Below are 21218 nucleotides of genomic sequence, written 5' to 3' on the forward strand. Positions count from 1 at the left end.
GTGGCCGTGCGTGCCGTAGGGATTCAGAAAATTACCAGGGGATCAAGGAGGAGCGCCGAGGTTCGTGTACCGTGTGTCGAGCAAGCAAGGGCAAAAGAAGGGGGTCGGTGTGACAGGACGTATTGACACAAGAGGACGGGGCGGGAGAGTAGATAGGGGAGAGTGCGAGCGTAGCGCGCGAGTAGGTTGGCGAAAAGGAAAACGAGGTAACACAGCGGTTAGGCGGGTCCCAACGGGTTGGGCGTGCGGGCGTACGGGCGAGGCGGCGGGCGGTGGCTGCAAGTACGGTACCTGGCCGGAACGCCTGCCTGTGCGTGCTCTGGCAAGCTGGGTGGTTGGTAGTGGAACGAGGGGCGGTGTTGGTGTGGGTATCACGCTGCTGCTTTTGCTTGGCAAGTGGATTGTTTGACAAGTGGGTGTGTGGGAGAGGCAAAGATGGCGGGGTGTGGAATGATGTGAAGTGATGGGCAATGTCCGGGGGCGCGAGCGATGAATGATGAGTTGAGATGCGCAATAATGATCAATGTGGAAATGTCGCGTCTGTAGCAAGAGTCCAGACGTCTGGGCTGGAGCTTGCTGCTGTTAGTGGTGATGGTCCTGGGTGCTGGTTGAGAAAGCGTGGGATATCCTTAGCGGCCGTACTCCTGAGTCCTGTCTGTTCTCCCTGGGTCGAGCAGTGAGAGTGAGTACCAAGAGGTGGAGCTGCAGTATGACCTGCCAATGAAGCTGGCTGGATCCGAACCTCCAATTTGGGAGCACTAGGACGAGCAGAGGGACACACACACGGCAGTTCCTGATGTGCTCTCGTTTCATCCCTTGGGCGTGGTGCCTCCGTCCACCTTGTTTACCTCTGAGTGTACCTGGGTTCCTGACCCCTGGCCCTGCTCGACCGCCAGAGCTCAGAGTGCTTGATCACATCATCCTCACGGCACACACCCTTGGCTCTGAAGCCTTCACACGGCCCTGACTCCTGGGACACATCCTTCATTTCCCTGTGTATTCCCTGAAAACACCCTGCCAACGTCCTGAACCCCTGAACTGTGTACCTCGCCATCCTCGCCCATCCCATAGGCAGCATAGGCAGGCCAAGCACTGCTCCAGTGCTGCTCCTCTCTGCACAAGGTCCAGAGTTCATTAGCATCTGAATTAGCTGATGGCTGCGCGAAGAGTTGCAGCGCAGTGCGGCACAGCTTTGATCAGCTTGATCAGCTTGATCAGCGCGGCATGCTCACCGATACGTTTCACACTTCACAGCTCTCAGCTCTCCATCATCCCCTCCTCCTACTCACACTAACATGTGGACATCTGGGAGGGGAGCAATTCAGCCGCGCAGCCTCACTCAGCCGTCTCCACTTCCGAGTTACACTCTTACAACGCGTTCTTTTTTTCTCATCGATGCAAATATCCGCCGAAATTATATATATAATCCAAGGGTGTTATGGGATAAGAAGGCGCGTGCGAATCAGCTTCCATCGACTAATGAGAAGCTAGCGAGTGTTCTTCAGGCGGCGCCAAAATCTAGGCCCGGGGGAGCCACGCGAGGAGACCCTGGCCGGCTCCGTCCACCACAGCTCTGGCTCTGTCAGCTCGGCGTACCGGCGTCGTGCACTGCCCTCCATCCTGTTGTCTGCATCGCGGCGCCATGGTTCTGCGCCTCGATCTGAATCTGAACTCAGGCCGTATCCGTACCTGTGTTGTCTCATTGCATCGCCCAACACTGACAATGGAGGTCACCCGCATAACAGAATTGCGAGAGATGGTCAAGCAAAGAAGTAAAGGGGGGACCCCTGAAATCTCATGTTTGTGCAAAAATGGCCCCTTACCCTCTTCGCCCCAACGCTCCAATTCTGGAGAATTACTCGACGATGATTTGAGCAGTTTTGGATGTTAAGGGCTGGAAAAGCTCGTGGACCTCGTGAATCTGGGTCAATTACAGTTTCGGGGGTTGTGATGACCACCCCGTTTGCCCTGTCCATGGCCAACCACGTCTGCCTCTTATGCAAGAGGCACAGAGGCGCGTTTCGCACCACACGCCCCGTCGTGTGCCAATATGCCAGTGAGCCATTATGCCAGGCGCGTTGCTCGCGTCCGTGTCGCCTGGATTCGGCTGACCCCACTGGCACTCGCGTTTCGTGTCGCCGACAGACACGCAGGAGCTTACGGAGGTCACGGAAGTTGAGCTTACAGCGGCGTACGCGCACACTTTCTAACAGAAGGAGCACCGGCTGGATCGTCAGGGGACACTACGACTCCCAACTCAACGCGGAGTTGGCGCATGGCAACAGCTCTGCTATTGGAATGCAGAAGTCATGGGCGGAGTCGCTGCCGAAGGGAGCGCCGAGAGAAGCGCCGAAACTAGACCCAGTCTATTCTCGTCCCACCACGCTAAGAGGACAGGTCCGAGACACACGCTTCCAATTCTGCGCGCCGCTCGCGCCCCACGGCCTAGCGCCGTACTCTGTCCTAGGCCAGCTACTGGGTAGTCCGACACCCGTTGGGCCTGTTGGCGCGATCGTGCCCGCCGCAGCAGGCAGGATCATACACGTATTCATAGCACGCGAGCATGCCTATCGAGATGTATCGAGGTGTTATGTACAGGACCTCAGGGATCGTAGGGGACGCGTCCTGCGGTCGGATCTACGTCACAGTGACAAACGGACGAGGAGGGTCGAAGCTGGGCTCAGCGCCGGCCATATGGCAGTCGCGCGTGCTCCGCCTCTGCTCACGGCATGAAGACAGGTCGAGCGCGCCGAGCGTTGAGCCAGACAGCTCGCACCTCCGGCCCGGCGTCTCATCGGTATCGCGAGTTACGCAAGATGGTATGCGTCCTTGCCAGCTTCTTACTGCTCCTCTGGCTATTGCCTAGCTCGAGCTGGCGCTTCGGCCTCAGCTTCTCCAGTCTCCGCTCAAACACCTCCACAATCTCGAGCAGCTCCTGCGTCTCCACGCCGGCCACTTGGGCCGCGCAATCGGCCACGAGCTCGAAGTCCGGCGGCAGCGTGCCCGTCACGTCTGAGGCGTCGAAGGACCTTATCTTCTCGCCTGGCATGAGGGGGAGCGCGTCGTTGCGCGTCGAGGACGGGATGGGCGGGGCCTGCGTCACTGGATTCGCGGCCGCGTGGGCGCGGAACGGCGCCCAGGATTGCCATGCTGTCGGTGCTTCGGGGAGGCGGGACTTCGGCGGGAGGGGGAAGTTGGAGGCTGCCCAGCGCTCCTGTTCCCGGTTCTTCAGGAGGACCTCCTCCGCATCGTTCAGGAAGGCGTCTATTGCCTCCTCGCTCATCGCCGCAAAGGGTCTGGAGTCAGCTTGGAAGAAGCGGAGAGCTCACTGATGTTCCAGATGCTGCTTGTAGTTGAACTCGCCGCGCTCTTTGCGCTTCTTCAGCTCCTTCAGCCAGTCTTCGGCGCGCGGTCGGCCGATTAGCGGGTCATCGGGCAGAAGAGCTTGGCGCTCCGTTCCGTCGAGACCGTAGGCAAGCTTCATGACGATGACCCACGCGGCGGCGATGCTCATCTCGGGCATGATGACGCTATATTGCTTGGTTATTTCGTACTCGGCTCTCTCCTTCTTCCTCCTCTCCTCCTCCGCTCTCTTATCCTTCTTCTGACGGTTATTGACCTCGTCTGGTCTCTGTTCAGCAGGCTTAGGTCTGATTGTGATATACTCTGGCGCCACGATCGAGAGGTTCACCTCCGCCATGTTCAACAGCGAGAGCACCTCCTCGTACGTCACGTCTGCCGTCAGTTCCGCGCTCGTTCGGGCAACCTACCATCGCCGCCCAGCTTCGAGACCATCTTCCAGACGACGGGAAGCTCGTTTATTCGAGGAAAGTCGATCTTGAAGCGCCGGTACAGAATGTGTGCGAACCGACGCGAGTTGTTCCAGAGATATATCGGTTTTGGCGAGCGGCCAGGCATCAGCGAACGGCGCACGGGGCCGTTCATGCGCTTCTTCATCTCGGCCGGGAGCTGCGTAGACTTGAAGAACTCGATGAACGGGATCTTGTTGTGGTTGACAACACTGCATGTTAGTTCGTGGGGGGGCTACTAAACTTACTCCGCAAGCTCTGCATACGTGAACGGGGCGCGCACCATCCATAGACCGAGGACGAGACATATCAGCGTGTCGGATACCGTTATGACCCGCTCTTGTGGCCGTTCCGGTGTATCCTCCGTCGGCACCTCTTCCAAAGCCTGCAACCCTTCCTCCTTGTCCGCGCCGTCATCGTCACTGTCGTCCGACACATCGACTGCCGTATCCTCGAGGGGGTTCTCGTCGTCGGTTCCCTTCTCATCCGACTTCTCGTCCGCTTCTGTGGCAAACTGAGCCTCGAGATCCCTCTCCGAATCCGTGTCCTCGTCGGAGTCCTCCTTCTCGTCGTATTTCTCGTCATGCTTCTCGTCCGCCATTGGTTGCGAGGGCTGTTGCCTCGACGGACCAGGACTTGGAGATCGCGAGCCTTCCCCCCGTTGGTCGGATGTTGAGGGGAGCGGTGACGTCGCTACTCGAAACGTCCAGATATCACGGACATAGTTCTGCACGTCAACAAGGCTCAGCGAGAGAGCTAACCTCGAACACATCTGGAAGGTCCCACAGTTCCTTCAAGGCCCGTACTTGCAGTCGCAGCAGAATCTGCAGCGCCTCTATCCGCAAGATCTGAGCAGCTTCCCCATGCCAGTCTGCATGTTAGCACTGCCTACGGCTGGAGTTTATACACGCACAGTTCTGATCTCGCTGGCCGTAGAGTTCTCTCTTGTTTGTTCTCGGTCCCTTCCGCACACGCCGTTTCTGCAGCGCGTGACCGGCGCTGTAGTCCACAGCATGGTTTTCGCTGATGACACCCTGGATATCAGCTCTTATCGCGTTCTGCAGCTCACATCTAGGAAATGACCATTCTGACAGCGCACAAACCCAGTGTTGGAATCCTTGACGTATCGCCTCGTCTTACAGACGGGACACCTGCGGTTTCGGCGCGCCATGGTCGTGTGGGTGACGCCGGCCGACTGACGACAATAACAAAATGAACAGACGTCAGGTCTTCAGTGTAATCTGGTGTGGAGGCCCGTCATTTTGGCCACGTGAGGTATGTCGACGCGGGTGGCAAGATCAGCATGCGGAATCAAAAATTTGGATTGTCGCCTGCCGGTGGAGGCTGGGTGTGAGATGGTGAGGTTTTGTTTCGGCTTGGGATTATCGCACTCTCGTCGCAGACCCGACGAACACAACGCTCAGCAACCATGGCCAAAATCAAGAAGAGAGGAGAGTCCGGAGCGGCCAAGAACTACATCACCCGTAACCAGGCCCTCAAGAAACTCCAGATCTCCCTGTCCGACTTCCGTCGCCTCTGTATCCTCAAGGGTGAGTAGCTGTTGGGTCGACCTCAGCTGACATGTGCAGGTATCTACCCTCGCGACCCTCTCCACAAGAAGCGTGCCAACAAGGGATCGTCCGCCCCTGCTTCGTTCTACTACCACAAGGACATCCAGTACCTTCTTCACGAGCCTCTCCTCGTCAAGTTCCGCGAGCACAAGGCTTTCGCCAAGAAGCTTGCCCGCGCCGTCGGCCGTGGCGAGTGGGCTCTCGCCAAGAACCTCGAGGAGAACAAGCCCGTCACCCGCCTCGACCACATTGTTCGCGAGCGCTACCCGACCTTCACTCTCGCTCTCCAGGACCTCCAGGACCCCTTGAACCTCGTTCACCTGTTCTCGACTCTTCCCACCAACCCCATTCCCGGCAAGACTCTCGTCCCGACCGAGGTTATCACTGAGTGTAGCCGCCTCATCAACGAGTGGAAGGTCTGGGCTATCCGCACTCACTCTCTCCGCAAGGTCTTCCTTGGCATCAAGGGTGTCTACTACGAGTGCGAGGTTCCCGGACACGGTGGCGACCTCGTTAACGTTCGCTGGCTCGAGGGCTTTGAGTTCCAGCAGCACGTTCCTCACGATGTCGACTTCCGTATCCTCCTGACCTTCCTCGAGCTCTACCGTACGCTCACCTCCTTCGTTCTCTACAAGCTCTACACCGACGAGAACCTCGTCTACCCTCCTCCTCTCGACGTTGAGCAGGACGAGAAGGGAGAGACTGTTGGTGCTTTCCGCCTGGTCGAGAAGAAGGCTACTGGTGCCGCGGGTGCCGAGGGTGTTTCGAAGAAGGCCGTTAAGCGCGCCATCAAGGGCATCTCCGCTTCTGGAGCCGCTGCTGACGATGAGGACGTTGAGATGGATGACGAGGAGGACACGATCGAGGCCGAGGAGGACTTCGTCGAGCGTCCCTCGAAGAACGTTGAGGTCGAGGACGTTGCCTCTGGACCTCTCCCAACGTACACCTCGCTCCTCGCCTCTTCCGACCCCAGCTCTTCCAAGAAGCAGCTCCTCTTCTCCCCCTACACCTTCTACCTCTCTCGTGAGACCTCTTCCCGGACGTGGGAGTTCGTCATCCGCGCCATGGGCGGAAAGGTCGTCACTTCGCTGGCTGCCCCTGCCCCTGGAGAGGCTCCTCAGGCTGACAGCATTACCCACGTTCTCATTGACCGCCCCATGACCGACGAGCGGAGACGTGAGATGCAGGGTGACCGCAAGTGGACCTGGGTCCAGCCTCAGTGGGTTGCCGACTGCGTCAACCGACAGAAGATCCTCGGTGCTGAGGAGTACGGCCCCGGCAAGCTTCTTCCCCCTCACCTTTCGCCCTGGGACGGCGAGGGCGAGCTGGAGCGGCCATGGCTCGAGAAGGAGAAGGAGGCTGTTGAGGAGGACGCTGAGGAGGACGAGGACGAGGCCGTCGTTGCTGAGGAGGAGGAGTCTGACGAGGACGAGGAGGAGTCTGAGGAGGTCGAGGAGCCGACATACCCTCCTGCTCTCCTTGCTGCTGCCAAGAACCCGAAGGACAAGTCATTGGTCCACCAGGCTGAGCTCGAGGCCGAGGCCAACGGCACTCCCCATGCTACCTTCCAGGCTCAGCTTAAGGAGGCCACCAAGAAGTTCGGCACGTCGACGAAGAAGAAGGCTGCCGACGAGGAGGAGCCCGACATGCGCAAGGTCATGATGTCGAACAAGAAGCGACGTCTGTTCGAGAAGATGCAGTACTCGAACGCCGAGCGCCAGGCCGAGAAGGAGAAGCTCGAGAAGCGCCGGAAGGAGATCGAGAAGCGCAAGAAGAAGGACGCTCGCGCTGCCGGCAAGGCCTAAGTCAGGACTTGCTTGTAAAACATTGCACTAGGTCCCTAGGCACTTGGTTTTATATAGATTTGGGAAACCTCATTTGGCTCACCAGAGGTTTGGATACCGCGGCGACAGAGTGTCTGTCCCGTTCCACTGTAACGATCATAAGAAAACTATGCATTTCTAGCACAGACCAACCATCGCACTGTCCATGACCATGCCTTCTTGCACGCGATCGTACAAAGCACAGCGAAGCCCAACAGTCAGCATCGAGTTCCCAGGCACCCAGCCATAGCAGCGTTCCGTACTAAAACAAAAACAAATTTGCCTCCGCACCCTGGTTTCCCAGCTTCACCAGCGCGCGTCACTCACCGTACACTGCAGCCGGCGCGCGGCTGTTGCATGCCATCAATCCATCCACCGACAACCCCTCGCATCCACCGCACAAACAGCATACACGAGCCCGACCATGGCACGCAAGTCTGGGGGCTCGCGACACCGCGCGTCCGCGCCTCCGAGCGTCGTTCCCACCGCATACCCGGGCAAGACCGCCGATGGAAAGGGCATGGAGGAGCCGCAATGGACCGCCTGCCGTGACATGCTCGATGCAGTGTACAAGGCGAAGGACGGAAGGTGAGTGTTGTTTCTCGGCGATCCATGCTTGCGGACGTATGGCTTGCTCGGAAAACGGATCAAAGTGCCTTTATCTCGAGGAGGTACCGATGATAAGGAAGGGGACAGGGGACCGACGGACCGAACCCGGGGAAGTTGAGGATTGAGGGACTGGAAGCCTGCCCAACCCATCTTTCCTCGATTGCCCTATCCCTCGACATCACCCGGATGTTACGGATGCACGAAAATGAACCTGCAATGTATAGCTAACTCCTGAACAGCCGCCGCATGTGTGACATTTTCCGCGAACTTCCCGACCGCGACGAATGGGCAGACTACTACGAAGCCATTCCCGAGCCAGAGTGCTTGGACAACATTGCTGTGAGTGGTGGCGTTCATCGTTGATCCAGGAGTACACGGCCGCTAACCGTCACCAGGCCAAGCTCGGCGAGAACGGGTACGGCACGCCAGAGGAGATGTTCAAGCAGCTTCACCTTGTCTTCCTCAATGCCAAGCACTGTGAGCATTTTCCATGGGCATGCTGAGCTGACCTCAGACAACGAAGAGGAGTCGCAACTCTGGACGGATGCGCAAACGTACGACGAGCAAATCCACGAGGCGTGGAAGAACATCGCCGAGAAGGGCATCTTCGCCTGGTCCGACCCGTACCACAAGAGCAGCAAAGTACGCCGTCCGAAAGCCGGCAAGCAGAAGTCGGTCGAGCCGAAGACGGAGGCCGCCACCCCCGGAACACCAGCGACCGATGCGCCGCCGCCGGTCATCAAGTTACATGTGTCTCGACCGGATGCCTCGGCGTCGCCCGCCGCTTCCACGTCTGCCTCTGCTGAGCCGCTCCTCCCGTCGAAGCGAGAACGTGCCCGCCAGCCCGCCCCCGCGTCGGCTTCCCCGGTGCGAGTGTCGCGATCTCAGGCCAAGGCTGAGGCGGAGAAGTATGCACCTCCTCGTCCGGCCAACGCCGTGCACCTCTCGCCAGGCGACGAAAGTGTCGTGGCCGCGACTGACGCTAAGCTTCCTCGCTGGAGCGGGCCCGTCCAGGAGCTGCCAGGGGACCCGGCGCCTGGAGGTGTGTTGGGAAGCGGATGGTGGGGAGAGGGCGCTGCCGATTATGAGCGATCCGTCGGGGGCCAGGCCAACTGGAAGAAGCGTATAGCGACCGTGGCTAACGCCATCGCCACGTACAAAGATCCTAAGTGAGCTGCGAAGCAACCTCTCGAAGCTGACATCAGCAACGCCGTGCTCTCTGAGACGCTCTCAGCGATTCCCTCCCACGCCGAGATCCCCTTCCTCACTACCCAGGTGAGCGTTGGCGCCAGTTACACAGCTAATGTCAGTCTCCGATACTGTTCCCCAACGTTCTCGCCAACACGCAGGCCGGGAAGTACGCTACTCTCCGCGAGTTTGACGCCGACATGGTGTCCGTATTCGAGACCGCTCGCCGCTGGTATCGCTTCCTGTCGCCCCAGCTCAGCAACGTCCTCACGCTTCAGCGGTTGTACAACGCCATCACGGCGCCGTATCCCTTGGCTGTTCCTCCCTCTGGCACGCTCGCGCCCAACATGACCCGTTTTGCGTCGCTGCCCGCTGGACCTGGAACGGCCAAGACAGCGCAGGAGGTTCAGGAAGCTGAGCGAGCTGGTGTGCCTCCCGGAAAGGCGGGCTTCGGTGTCACGTCGACACGCATCAGCTCGAAGGACCGCATCTTCACGGAGGAGGCCCGTCACAAGGGTGTGGCGTACCGAACAGGTAAGCTTCGCGGTCGACTCTATAAACTGACATTGTAGGTGACTATGTGCATCTGATCAACCCCGACGACCCGTCGCGGCCCATCGTCGGCCAGATCTTCAAGACGTTCGTGCCGACAAAGGGATATATTACGCATCACGTCACTGTGTGCTGGTACTTCCGCCCGGAGCAGACTGTTCACCCGGCAGACAAGATGTTCTATGACAACGAGGTCTTTAAGACGGGTTACTTCTGCGATCACCCAGTGGAGGACATTCTCGAGCACATCTGCATCCAGCCGACGCAGGCCGCCACGCGTGGACGGCCAAAGGCGCCTTACTTCTACCCGGGACGGCAGGTCTACGTCTGCGGAGCGCGGTATATCAACCACCCGCAGCTCTTCATCCCGGTGAAGAAGTGGGCGAACATCGTTCCCGAGTCGATGCGCACCGTTGATGCGATGGCGGTCTCGATCTACCAGCACCCGATCACACTGCCGCAGGTTCGGTCACCGTTCACCCAGGGCGTGAAGGGACCCGGCGGCATCGGTGCGCCTCGGCGAAACCAGCTGCCGATGGACGACGAGGAGATCGAGGCGCAATCCTTACTCGCGCAGGCTCAGCCCTCTCGCCGACCAAGCGACACCCAGCAGCGCGGCACCGCCTCGCCAATGCCACAGCAGCGCGTGCCGACGCCACAGGCCGGGCCCTCGCGCACCCCCTCCGCGCAGCAGGTGCCGCAAGCCCGCCCCCAGCAGCAGTGGCAGCGCGCGCCCGCCGTTGCGCCCGCGTTCCCGAACCGGACCTTCGCGGCGATTATGGGCGGCCAGCAGGTCCTCGACCAAGTCGCCGTGAAGGAGTATCTTCCGAACGACACTGCGCGTCTCTTCGAGCAAGACGCGCGGCACCAGGTGCTCTGGTTCAGTGGTCCGCCTCTGCCGCCTGGCGCTGTGCGTGTCCCAACGCCTCCGAATCACAGCATGGAGTACCTCGTCTACCTTTCGAAGCGGAAACAGGGCCAGAGCATAGCCAAAGCGCGGCCCGAGAAGCGCTTCAAGACTGACCTTCCCTTCGACGAAAAGCAGGCCAACGGCAAGGGCATCCTCGATGGCGACATTAGCAAGCTGTGGTGGACGCAGGGGCAGAGCGAGGATGAGGTGCTGGAGAGCCTGAAGGCTGTTGCCGAAGGGCGCTCGTAGGCAGTTTAGTAGCAGATGCAACTATAACATAAACACAAGGGTCGACAGGAGTCGTGAAGCGGTCTAGATTAACATAATATAGAGAATGGAACGAGCGGTGGGTTACGAATACATGCCGGAGAAGGCACTGCGGTCCTCCTCCCGCTCACGACGCTCGCCTGATCGGCCGCCGCCACCGCCGAAGCCCATGCCGCCGAGCACATCCCCGAGACCGGGGAAGCCGCCCGGCAGCCCTCCAGCACCAGGAGCACCCTGAGCACTGCCGGGTCCGCCAGATCCTCGCTGCCCGAACACAGCGTGGAAGAGCGACAGCATCTGCTCTGTATGCCTTTGCTGGTCGATCATGGGGTGGCTCACGGGCGCTTGCGGATCCACCGTGGCACGACAAAGGGGGCACGAGTTATTCTGGGGTCAGCTATACCAATCCCCGTAACTGGACCATATCGTAGAGAAAGACTCACGAGACGCAGCCAGCTCTTGCAGCACCTGGCGCACACGACGTGACCGCCGTCACACGGCAGTTTCCGCAACCCCAGGGCCTCGAGGTCACCGAAGAATGCCTCGTCTGCCAGGGCGTACTCCTCCTCTGTCTCGATGGCACCCAGGGATTGCAAGCACACGGGGCAATCGGTGGTGTCCTGCTTCTTGATCTCAGCAGTGGTTGGGCGAGGAAGGTTCTTGATGAACTCGGGTCGGGCTCCGAATCTGCTATCAGCTTACTCTGAGCTGAACAAAACCCAGCTGAGGAGAGAATATGGTGTGGGAGCGGACTGGGGGAAGTGACTCACGGCGCCTCGCCAAAAATATCCTCGTACAGATCCTCGTCGACCATGATTCCGCCGTGAGCTTCTTGGATCGCGGAGATCTGCGCCATGAAGTCGTCAAAGGACTCGGGGGCGGGGCGGGCGGCGTACGGCGACTCTTCGTCTCCTGGCATCGTTGTTTTGTGTTGTTGAGTGACTGTGAGGAAGGAAGAGGTGGGATGACGCGTCGCCGATCGTGATCGAAGACTAGCGGACTACCTCCACCGGACTGAGTGGTGGCCGTCGGCAAAGACCGTTATCGTGTGGCAAGGCGTGGTGCGATGCCCGGCGGACTGCATGGCTGCGTCCATGCTCCAGACCTTCTGTTCTGATGCATGCTGAAAGGAGAACAACAATTTGGCTGCTGTTGTTATGAAGAGGTGCGAGTGTGGGGCATGCATCGCCTTCCTTTGGAAACAATGATCTCTGGCTTGCACCTTCGCCCTGTCCATTAACGGAAGTCAGAGTCGCTCTTCCAGGCATTGCTCAGCCTGGCGTATTGCCACACCACACGCTAACGTCGAACCACGACAATAATGCATACTGAAGGAAAGCAAAGCAAGGGTATAGGAGTGAAGGGTGATTACGAGCAGCTACGGAAAGACAACTAACATCGACAACAGCAACAACGGGAACCACAACATTTTGAGCTGGACAGGGCGTCTCTTAGGCCAGCTAAAACCGATGCCCGTCCAACAGAACAGATCGGGATACAGCGAAGTAAAACGCACTTGCCTAACGCTGCTCGTTGATCTTGCTGCGCATGTTGACGCCGTACGCAAGAATGTGACGCATGCGGTCCTTGGCGCTGCCGGCGGGGACGGGAACGGGATGATGGAGGACGGCGATGGGGGCAGAGCGGTTGAGCTCGGCGAGGGCGCCCTTGACCTCCTCAGCGTATTGCTTCCAAACCGCAACCATGGGGTCAGTTTCGGACGAGGTGCGGTCAGTCCCGGAAGAGCGGGAGAGGTCACTGCCGCAGTCAGCAACGGCACGGATAGTGAGATGGAGAATGCTTGACTTACCTGAGCTCCTGCTCGGTGTCCGCCTTGCGGGCGGTGCCGATGGAAAGGCTCGCCAGGCGGCGGCTGAAGTAGGCGGCGCCACCGCGGCTGAGAAGGTTGCGCTTGCGGTACGACGACGTGCGGACGAAGAGAGAGGGCGAAGGCGAGTCCCTGCCGTCGTCGCTGCCGACCTCAGTCGGGCTCATGGCAACGTACCCCTCGAGGAGGTGGACCTCGGGCTCAACCTTGGTCCACCCAGAGTAGAGCGCGAGGAGGTAGTCCTTGCAGATGAGTCCACGCATCTCCTTCGACCACGAGCTGGGGTCGAGGCGGTTGGCACCAAGGAGAATCCTGTCACCACCCGATGCGGCGTCGGCTTTGACGAGCGCCCAGCCTTCGGCAGTAGTCAGGCCGTCGGTGACGAGGACGTCCTCCTCGGTAGTCCAAGTGTCATTGACATCGCCTGCCTTGAGAGAAATGACCATCAAATCGACGTCCTTGGCGAGTCCGCCCAGGAGAGCGCCCCAAACGGCAGCAAGCTTCTTACCCTCGACGGCCTTGCCCAACTGGTAGCAGAAGAGCGCAATCAGATCCTCGCAATGCCCAGCGTTGTCGAGGAACTGGACGAGGTGCACATACTTCTGCACACCACCCCAGCTATCGGGGAGAGAGTTGCCCTTGAGCTCCATGCACTGGCGGTGGACAAGGAGCTCCACGAAGAGCCCGATGACCTCGCTGTGCTCGAGAACGGCGTCAGTCAGGCGGAGGACCCTGGACTCGGTGCCACGGCCCTCAACAGCCTTGTAGAGTTAGCTGATTGTCATCAGCTTCGCCACCATTTCAGAACTTACTGAACGCCCATTAGCTTGATGGGATGCACCTCGAACGGGTACCCGTCGCTAGAGAGGATGGTGATCTTCCGAGACTCCACGGGAGGGGGAGGGGTAGACTTCGATGACCTCAGGGGCTTTACGGGTTTGGCCTTCATCTTCTTTCGAGAGGGTTTGACGAGATTGGGATAGAAAGTGTGAAGAGAGGAGAGTTGGTAGAAAAGAGAAACGAAGAGGAGGTGTCGCAGTGCTTTTGACAGCACGACGACTCCTCGACACACACACAGAGCTGGGGGGCGAGGATGGGTACAACATGTTCATCACTGTTTGTCTACATCCATCAGTCTATAGTTGTATATGTGGCATGGGCAGGAGCAACTTGGTGCCACCGGTGCAAGTGGGCGAGCGCACAGACGTTTCGTGTATTCCAGCCTGCACTGCTTGCATTCAACGGCCGATGGTGGAAAGCCCAAGCTCCCGGGCCGGAGTGAGACGGGAGCGCGCCGCGTCTGTTGGGCATCAGCGGCTCGCTCCTCTCACAACTCACAGTGCACCTTGTCCGGAAGCACTTGATGCTAGCGAGCCGCCAGCGAAACTCGCCGCTCAGGTCTACCCAGCGGGTCATGATGTTGTGAGCGGGACATGGGCAGGGGAAGCGGTCCGTGGCTGCCACCGCCGTAGCTGTTACCATGTGGTGGCCCCACGCCTGTGCGAGTGCCCATCCGTAGTCGGGAGGGATAAGGTGCCAGAGCTCTAGGCTCATCGCTGTGGGATCCGTGCATCGCCGTCCGGCGACTTGGGACTTGACCTGCTCCGGCGTGTGCTTCCATACGGAGCGTGCGGCCTCCGTTTTCAGCGCCAACGCACACAAGTCGGCATCGTCTGCATGCGCGCCAAGCAGGAACGCCCAGATGTCAAACATCTGCCCGTGGCACACCCGGTGCATGGCGTGCAGAATCAAGGTCTCGTAGGCGGCGCTGCAGTCCCATTTGTCCAAGAAATCGAGGAGATGGAGCCAAGGAAGCATGTCCTGCAGGCCCTGTGGCGGCGTCTCCCACGCCTTGTTGTCGATCACAAACTTCAGGAACAGGTCAATGATCGCCGCCGTCTCGCACTCGCCGTCGTCAAGCTGGATGACAATGTTCTCGCCATGACCTAGGTCGTGCATATCCCGGAACACTGAGCTGCACTCGTTAGTTTCTCACACTTTGCCGGCTCACCTGGCGGCAAACATGTAGAAGGCTGGTATTCGGAAACGAATGTGGTCGGAAGAGATGAGGGCGAAGTCGCCGTGCGTCCAGCGCTCGCTATCGCGGACCGCGGAGGGTTGGGCGACAGGTATCGGGACAGCGCTGGCGGAGCTGACGATATCCTCCATGGTGGAGTTGGAGTTCCGACGAGGTGACAGTGCACCACTTTTCACGGCTTTTAAGAAGGGATCTAGCTCGGCCGTACGGCGTCCAGTATAGCGGCGGGCCACTGTACCCGAGATCTGGTAACATCTGAACCTCGACTTTTTAAAAGGTACTATCTTATCTAGCGCAGGAACCGGGCCTTGATGTCATTCTGTGGCCATGCGGTCACTACCCGCTCTTTTGCCGAGCGGCACTGCTCCAAGAGAGCTCACGCGAGAGGAGGATGACAGCGCTTACCCCCTTACGCGGCCACACAGACTAGCGTCAGATCACTCTCACTAGCCCCTAGTGGGTTAACGGTCCGGCGGAGCTCCTCGCCGAACAAAGATATGCGGTGCTCAGCAACAGCCACTTACGCATAGAGCTCTGCTGCCCGTTTGGGTCGTACGAAGCCCCTTTGTTCATTCGCTCCCTGCAACCTCCTTGCAGATCTCCCCATGTGCACGCCCCACGACAAAGACCCCCACCGACAGTGGAGATCGGGGTCACGGAGACTCGAGCCTGAAGTCTTCTGGTCCGCCCGTTTCCTGATCCGTTCCTACCAACGCTTCGCGAGCTTGTGAGATTCCCGAAGCTCGGCGCTACTACGTCACACTCGCCCCACTCCGACGGACGATAGTACCATCTTCGGTGACGCGTGAAAGGTCTGCGGCGTTGCGAAGCTTAAGACAACGCTCCACGTCGGTATGCTAGAGTGGAGTGAGGTGACGACGCACTGTCTATTCCTCGTGCCAAGAGGTGGGCTGTTCGTGATGACAAGACTTTCCATCGTATAGCATGACTCAGTATCCGGGTGACAGATGCTTTACATGTCGGTCAACCAACGATTACATGAATGCCCCATCAACTGATGATGCGAGCGTGCTTTCCTCGTCGGAGCATGTCTGGGCTGCCCGCCGCCTAGTTGTTTGAGGTCTGGACCACATTGTAGGCCAGGTACTCCAGGTGGCCAAGGCCTGCGTGGGTAAAGGTGTGCAGAATTAGCATGTACGGCCAAGAGCCTAAGCCACCGCCGCCAGTGGTACAGCGCTACAGATGCCTGGACTGATGACTCGGCCTTGTACCCGGAGGCGCGAGATGTCACGAATTTCCCGAGATCCGAATTCCACATCTGGGAGAAACTGGCTTGTTTAGACTGTACACCAATGCATTGCACTTCTTTCTTCTGATGGGGGTCTGAGAGCGGTGCGGCACACGAGCGCCAGCGAATTTACCGAATATTATACCGTACGTTCTACAACTCCTGAGACTGGGTTTCTTCTTGCTTAGCGGAGGAGTGGGGGGATGGGGGAGGGGCACGTTCGTGCGATTAGTAGGGGTACTTGGTGGGCGCTCCCGTCTCTGCGAGGGTCCTGTTCTGGCGCTTGAGGATGATGCGCATGACCCAGCCACAGAGAAGAGTGCCGAGGGAGAAAGCGGCCATGGCGACCATCGCTGGGCTGTTAGTCCCGCTCCCACTTTGTTGTGGCTAGACTTACCGAGGGTGTAACGAGGCTTATCCTGCTCGCGGAAGAGATAAGGTGTGTAGATGAAGGAAGCATTGCCGGCCGTCGTGAGCATGGCGATGACGACGGCCTTCTTCTCGGGTGTCTGGGAACAAACTGTGCTCGCCCAACCGAGGATGAGGGAGTTGACGCCGTAAGTGCCGAGCGTGAACACCATCATTGCAAAGTAGCGCACGCCCGTGTTGAGCGTGGCCGGCGCGAGCGCGAAACCGATAATGGCAACAGTCTTGCTGATAGTGATGTGCCATGTACGCTCGTTGTACTTGCCGGAAGTAATAGAGATGAGAATAGTAACGAAGCCTGCGACGAGGTAAGGGGGGCAGGTAAGGACGAGAGTAATCGTGGTGTCGAAGCCGAGGGTCTTGACGACGCTCGTTGTCAGCTGTCGCTCAGAAGGGAAACCTACGAGGGGAAGAAGTTCTTGAAGCCGTTGGCAGAAAGGTGCATGTTGAACATGAGAGCGAAGATCCAGACACGAGGGTCGACGACCGCCTGCTTGAGACCCTGCCAGGTGGAGCCAGCCTCGACACGGTCGACGTTGTCGCGCTGCAGGCGGTCATGGGCGAGCTGACGCTCCTCGGGGGTGAGCCAGCGGGTGGTCAGGGGCGAGTCGGGGAGGAAGGGGTAGGCGCAAAATGGCGACGAGGCCGGTGACGGAGCCTTGCTGTTCTGTCAGTAACGTAGAAGAGCGGCACTCACAATGATGAAGAGCCACTGCCAGCCAGCGTAGCCAAGCATGCCGTCCATGTGGAACACACCGGCGGCGATGAGGCCGGCAAAGGCGGTGGCGAGAACGTTGCCAGTATAGAGAATAGCAATACGGGTGGCGACCTCGGTACGCGTGTAGAAATTCGAGATAAGGAAAAGAGCACCGGGGTAGTAGGGGGCTTCAGTGCAGCCGAGGAGGAAGCGGACTGCGCAGAGCTGGCCGAAGTTCTTGGTGAAAGACGTGCAAATCGAGAGAACCGACCAGGTGAGCATAACGAGACAGAGGTAGAGCGAAGGCTTGACACGAGTGATGAGCATGTTGGAGGGGACACCGAAGATGACATAACCGGCGAAGAGAATAGAGACGGCAGTCTGGTACTGCACGTCGGTCATCTTGAGGTCCTCGACAAGAGTGGAGACTGGATGTCAGTGGTTCTTTCGGCATCGGTAAGGAATGTGAGATGGGCAAGCCGTGGCGTCGCCACCGCGATGATTCGACGTCGATGAAACATCTCTCTAGCTTGCATCCGAGGAAACCCAAGCAAGCTCATCGGCAGCGGCGGTGGCACAATTGGTACTCAGAAGAGTGAGTTTGGGAAGCGAATACTCACGCTTAGCCAGAGCGATGGCGTTTCGGTCGAGATAGTTGAGCCAGTACATGGACCAGAGGGAGGGCTCCCAGTCAGCGCCGCCAGCGACGAGTTCTCACCATGATGAACAGGTCCAGCTTGCGGACTAGCTTGATTTCGACGGGGTCCGTCTTCTGGGCGAAGCCGGAGTAGTCGACGCGGGGGTCGTCGCCTCCGGCCTCGGCGACCTTGACGTCGATGTCATCGTCGTACTTGGACGTGGAGTCCTTGCGTTGGTCGTAAGAGAGGACGTTGGTCGCCATGTTGTCGTGTGGTGGTTTCAGTGCGTTTCTTGTCGCTGGCACTGAGAGTGCTGCGGAGAATCTTCGGTGTCTCTACGGTCCGCCTTTATAGATGTCATGAGGGTCGCGAGATGCCTCGCAAGTTTTCGCGACGCTAACGGCCGGGAGATGATCTGCCTGTTTACGAACGATGGACGCCGCCGCTCGCACCCCGTCCTGCAATGTCCGCTTCGGGACGCCATCGCTCGTTCGCTCGTGAAGTGAGTGATTTTCTTCTCGAAGCAGGCCAAACGGTTGGAGCCCCCACTCCCCAAGGCTCCCCAACGGTGCCCAGAGGTGTTCTTCCGTGCCCCTCCGCGCTGTCCCTCTTGCTATCCTTGGCGAGGACACCTCGAGTTGTCGGCAATCACGGCGCCCCATGTCGCGCGAGCAGAGGCCTTGTTCCAGAAGACGTTAGCTGCGGGATGATCATCTGACATTGGCGGATGCCCATGCCAAGAAGATGTTGGGTCCGCGAGGCGTGCAATCCCTGGTCCGGCTGCATCGGCAGCGCAGTTGGCGCAGACAGGCGCAGTGGGAGGAGGAATGTGGCAATAAGTCGCCGACCAGCAATCTCGTCCAGACCACGAGCGCTGCAAGTGTTCTGTCGTGTATTGTGCTCAAGCGTGCGATACGTGCGACACGGTACCTGGCGAGTGTGTTCTTGGCGGGGCCTTTATTTCGAACATGAGTGATGCCAAGCCAAGGTCCCAGCTCAGATTAGTGCCCCGCCAGGACGGAGGGCCACCGTGCATTTCACGTATTCCTCGAAATACCAACGACGAACTCGGCTCAGCACGGCCAGGTACGGCTTTGTGCCCCTTGTGACCCTCGCTAACCCTCGTCAGGCTCAGGATAACGCACCCGGCACATGCGGTACCGTGTGCAACACATTGGTTATGCCGCTCCTCGCAAGCTCCTGGATATCCCCGTGGACCCCCATGAACAGTTTAGACGCGTTCCTGGGCCTGGTGAGGCGTTGTCCTGGCGCTGCGAGGCGTCGGCCAAGCGGAGAACGAGGCGGCTTAATGCCCCCGTGAGTGATATCGTGGGCAGTATCGTGATCGCAACGCTGGCCCCTGCAGTGCCCGTGACGCGCTTTGCTTGATCACGATATCGGCCCGTTCCTTGTACTTGAGAACGGGGGGCCACTCGGGTGCCCCTCCTTGCCCCTCCCCCGGTACCCTCCGGGCTCCTCTTGTTCCCAAAGTGGGCTGCATGATGACTGCGACGAAGGTGAGCATGACGTGCACGCGATGCCAAGAGTGATAGTCCACCAGTTGATTATACGACGACCCGAACAACTCTAGGCTACCCCGAATCAAGACCTGCTAGCGCCGAGACACTCTTGGAACACCCGTGGCGTACGATGGCCAGTCAGAGGCTCCAGACTGGCCTGAGACGTCTACCCCGGGCAGAGGCTGCGCAAGGCTGGGGCCAGGAACCTCCTCATCTGGAGGCCCGAAAGTCTATACGCCTCGTAGGCTGGGCACTCTGGGCCTGGATGTTGCTCGGATCTGAGCATGGGGACGGCAGGCGACACAAATTGGCGGCCAGGGACTTCTGCAACGTCCGCAACGTCTGGGACATGGGACTAGGGGGAATAGTTCACGTGAACCCTTGTTGATCGTCTTTGCAGATACCCGGGGCGATTTGAGATTCACATTCCTGCCGACTCCGAGGTATTGGCGACGGCGAGATGCAGCTGGGAGCCAGACCGGGGGTACACCGTGACGGTAGGCGAGGCAGGCGCGGCAAACTGCGATAACGACTGCCGACTCGTGGGGGAAGGCAGATTGCCCGGTTCGTCGTGGCTGCAACTCTTCGTCATGTCGACAATACACTATTCGTCATATTGTTGTCCCCCACTGTGCTTAGTCGGAGCCCAGTGGGGCCGCATTCCACGCTCAAACACTCGACCACGGAGGTGTACGGGTGCGTACGGAGTTGGGTTTTACTTCACTCCGCGGATGGGGAAACAGAGGGCGACGCAAGAACTCTGTTCCGCCGCGGCTGTAACAACTCAGAGACGGGAATCTGCTGTGAGTGTCGTATGAGTTTCTCGGTGAGAACGCCGTTCCTCAACTTGTCTCGCCCAGCCTGATGTCTGGCTATGAAGTCATACGTCTCGAACTGCGCAACTTGAAGCAAATGACGACTCGAGGAGTGCAACAGGAGGGTAAGTAGCTAAGTCATCAGGAACGTAAACTGGGATCTCCCATCGGATACTGCATCTGTAACTTGCTGCACCGGACTAGGGGCCAACCCCTCCCTGATCTTATAAGTCCTGCAGCGGGTCTTCCGGTCACCCGGATCTAAACTTCTCCGAGCGATCTGATGCACGGTCCTCGTTACCCCGAGCGAGGCGGCGGTTCGGGAAAACCTCGCCCACGGCCCGGCGGCACGGTGAGCCGAGCTGCTTTGCGCTCCTGTCTGCCTATCAGTGCACTCCTTCTTTCAGGTCGGAGACTCGAGCGTTGAGGGGGGTTGCAGTTGTGCGACGACGGTTCGATCGATCACGGGCAGAAGTCACGGGTCCAAGCAACCGCACAATCATACGACGACCCGATGATCGCCGAAAAGGTATACGACCCGCACTACAGAGCGGGAAGGAGCTATCCCAGATCGCAGATCGACGACGGCTCAGAGATAAAGAGCCGGTGGATTTGTATTTCGATTGGAACTCTGGAAGACGCTCGGATGCCTGTGCCTTTCATGTGTCAGTTCGGGCTTCACCGTCCCGAGCCCGACCCCCGACAGCCGTAGTGGTCCTGTTTAGGTCCAGACAGGAGTTCGCTTCTGCATGCTCGAGCATGCAATGCTTGTGCGATGCTGCGGAACAGTGATTGCGGTCAAACCGGGCAAACTGTGCTGCCTCAGAGAAGTGGGGGTGGCCAACCTGTGGTGAGAAAGGGAAGAGTGAGTGCAGGAGCCTCCATCGCTTCGTGATACCCCAATCCTCCACCCCACTGTCTCCTACACCGCATCGTCAACAGTAAGGTATGAAAAGCAGGGATGTTGGGGTGAGCAATGGTGAGTCACGAGATCACGAAGACTGCGAAAACGAACGACGGTGGAGGGAAGGGACGAAATTCGAATAGGCACCGCTGACGCCCGGTCGCTCGGAGCTCGGCCCTCCAGAGACTGCGACTGTGGCGGCGCTCTACGGCGACAACAGTGGTGCGAGCGAGAAAGGTGACCCCGTGATTGCGCTCAAGCAACGAGGTCCTGCAGTGCACTGTCTTGCCTTTCCCGGGCCATGGGGAGGGACTGATTGGTTATAGCTCTGGCCGAGTCGGGCAGAAGGAGAAGCAGTATTCCATCAGGTCGGA

General features: G+C 59.0%; 6 protein-coding genes across 6 annotated transcripts; 2 read left to right on the plus strand and 4 right to left on the minus strand.

The window, feature by feature from the left end:
• Positions 1-2791: 2791 nt before the first annotated feature.
• Positions 2792-4980, minus strand: A1Q1_04539 (uncharacterized protein; the record flags this gene model as incomplete). The annotated part of the gene is made up of 7 exons (XM_014327972.1): positions 2792-3278; positions 3330-3766; positions 3934-4021; positions 4076-4502; positions 4571-4657; positions 4723-4856; positions 4913-4980. 7 exons carry the CDS (start codon positions 4978-4980, stop codon positions 2792-2794), a joined length of 1728 nt encoding a protein of 575 aa, XP_014183447.1.
• A 258-nt stretch (positions 4981-5238) lies between these two features.
• A1Q1_04540 (uncharacterized protein) lies at positions 5239-7185 on the plus strand (the record flags this gene model as incomplete). The annotated part of the gene is made up of 2 exons (XM_014327973.1): positions 5239-5347; positions 5399-7185. The coding sequence occupies 2 exons, from the start codon at positions 5239-5241 to the stop codon at positions 7183-7185; spliced, it is 1896 nt and encodes a 631-aa protein (XP_014183448.1).
• Positions 7186-10813: 3628 nt separating this feature from the next.
• Positions 10814-11648, minus strand: A1Q1_04541 (uncharacterized protein; the record flags this gene model as incomplete). Its single annotated transcript, XM_014327974.1, has 3 exons — positions 10814-11116; positions 11173-11416; positions 11500-11648. 3 exons carry the CDS (start codon positions 11646-11648, stop codon positions 10814-10816), a joined length of 696 nt encoding a protein of 231 aa, XP_014183449.1.
• Positions 11649-12249: 601 nt separating this feature from the next.
• On the minus strand, positions 12250-14726 carry A1Q1_04542 (uncharacterized protein; the record flags this gene model as incomplete). Its single annotated transcript, XM_014327975.1, has 5 exons — positions 12250-12487; positions 12540-13318; positions 13370-13417; positions 13896-14532; positions 14581-14726. 5 exons carry the CDS (start codon positions 14724-14726, stop codon positions 12250-12252), a joined length of 1848 nt encoding a protein of 615 aa, XP_014183450.1.
• Positions 14727-16072: 1346 nt separating this feature from the next.
• Positions 16073-17868, minus strand: A1Q1_04543 (uncharacterized protein; the record flags this gene model as incomplete). The annotated part of the gene is made up of 5 exons (XM_014327976.1): positions 16073-16197; positions 16242-16498; positions 16675-16928; positions 16968-17354; positions 17686-17868. The coding sequence occupies 5 exons, from the start codon at positions 17866-17868 to the stop codon at positions 16073-16075; spliced, it is 1206 nt and encodes a 401-aa protein (XP_014183451.1).
• A 959-nt stretch (positions 17869-18827) lies between these two features.
• Positions 18828-19513, plus strand: A1Q1_04544 (uncharacterized protein; the record flags this gene model as incomplete). The annotated part of the gene is made up of 3 exons (XM_014327977.1): positions 18828-18922; positions 18972-19095; positions 19151-19513. The coding sequence occupies 3 exons, from the start codon at positions 18828-18830 to the stop codon at positions 19511-19513; spliced, it is 582 nt and encodes a 193-aa protein (XP_014183452.1).
• Between the last annotated feature and the right edge of the window lie 1705 nt (positions 19514-21218).

The sequence above is a fragment of the Trichosporon asahii genome (genome assembly GCF_000293215.1).
Source record: "Trichosporon asahii var. asahii CBS 2479 unplaced genomic scaffold scaffold00005, whole genome shotgun sequence".
In the NCBI taxonomy this organism is placed as follows: domain Eukaryota; kingdom Fungi; phylum Basidiomycota; class Tremellomycetes; order Trichosporonales; family Trichosporonaceae; genus Trichosporon; species Trichosporon asahii.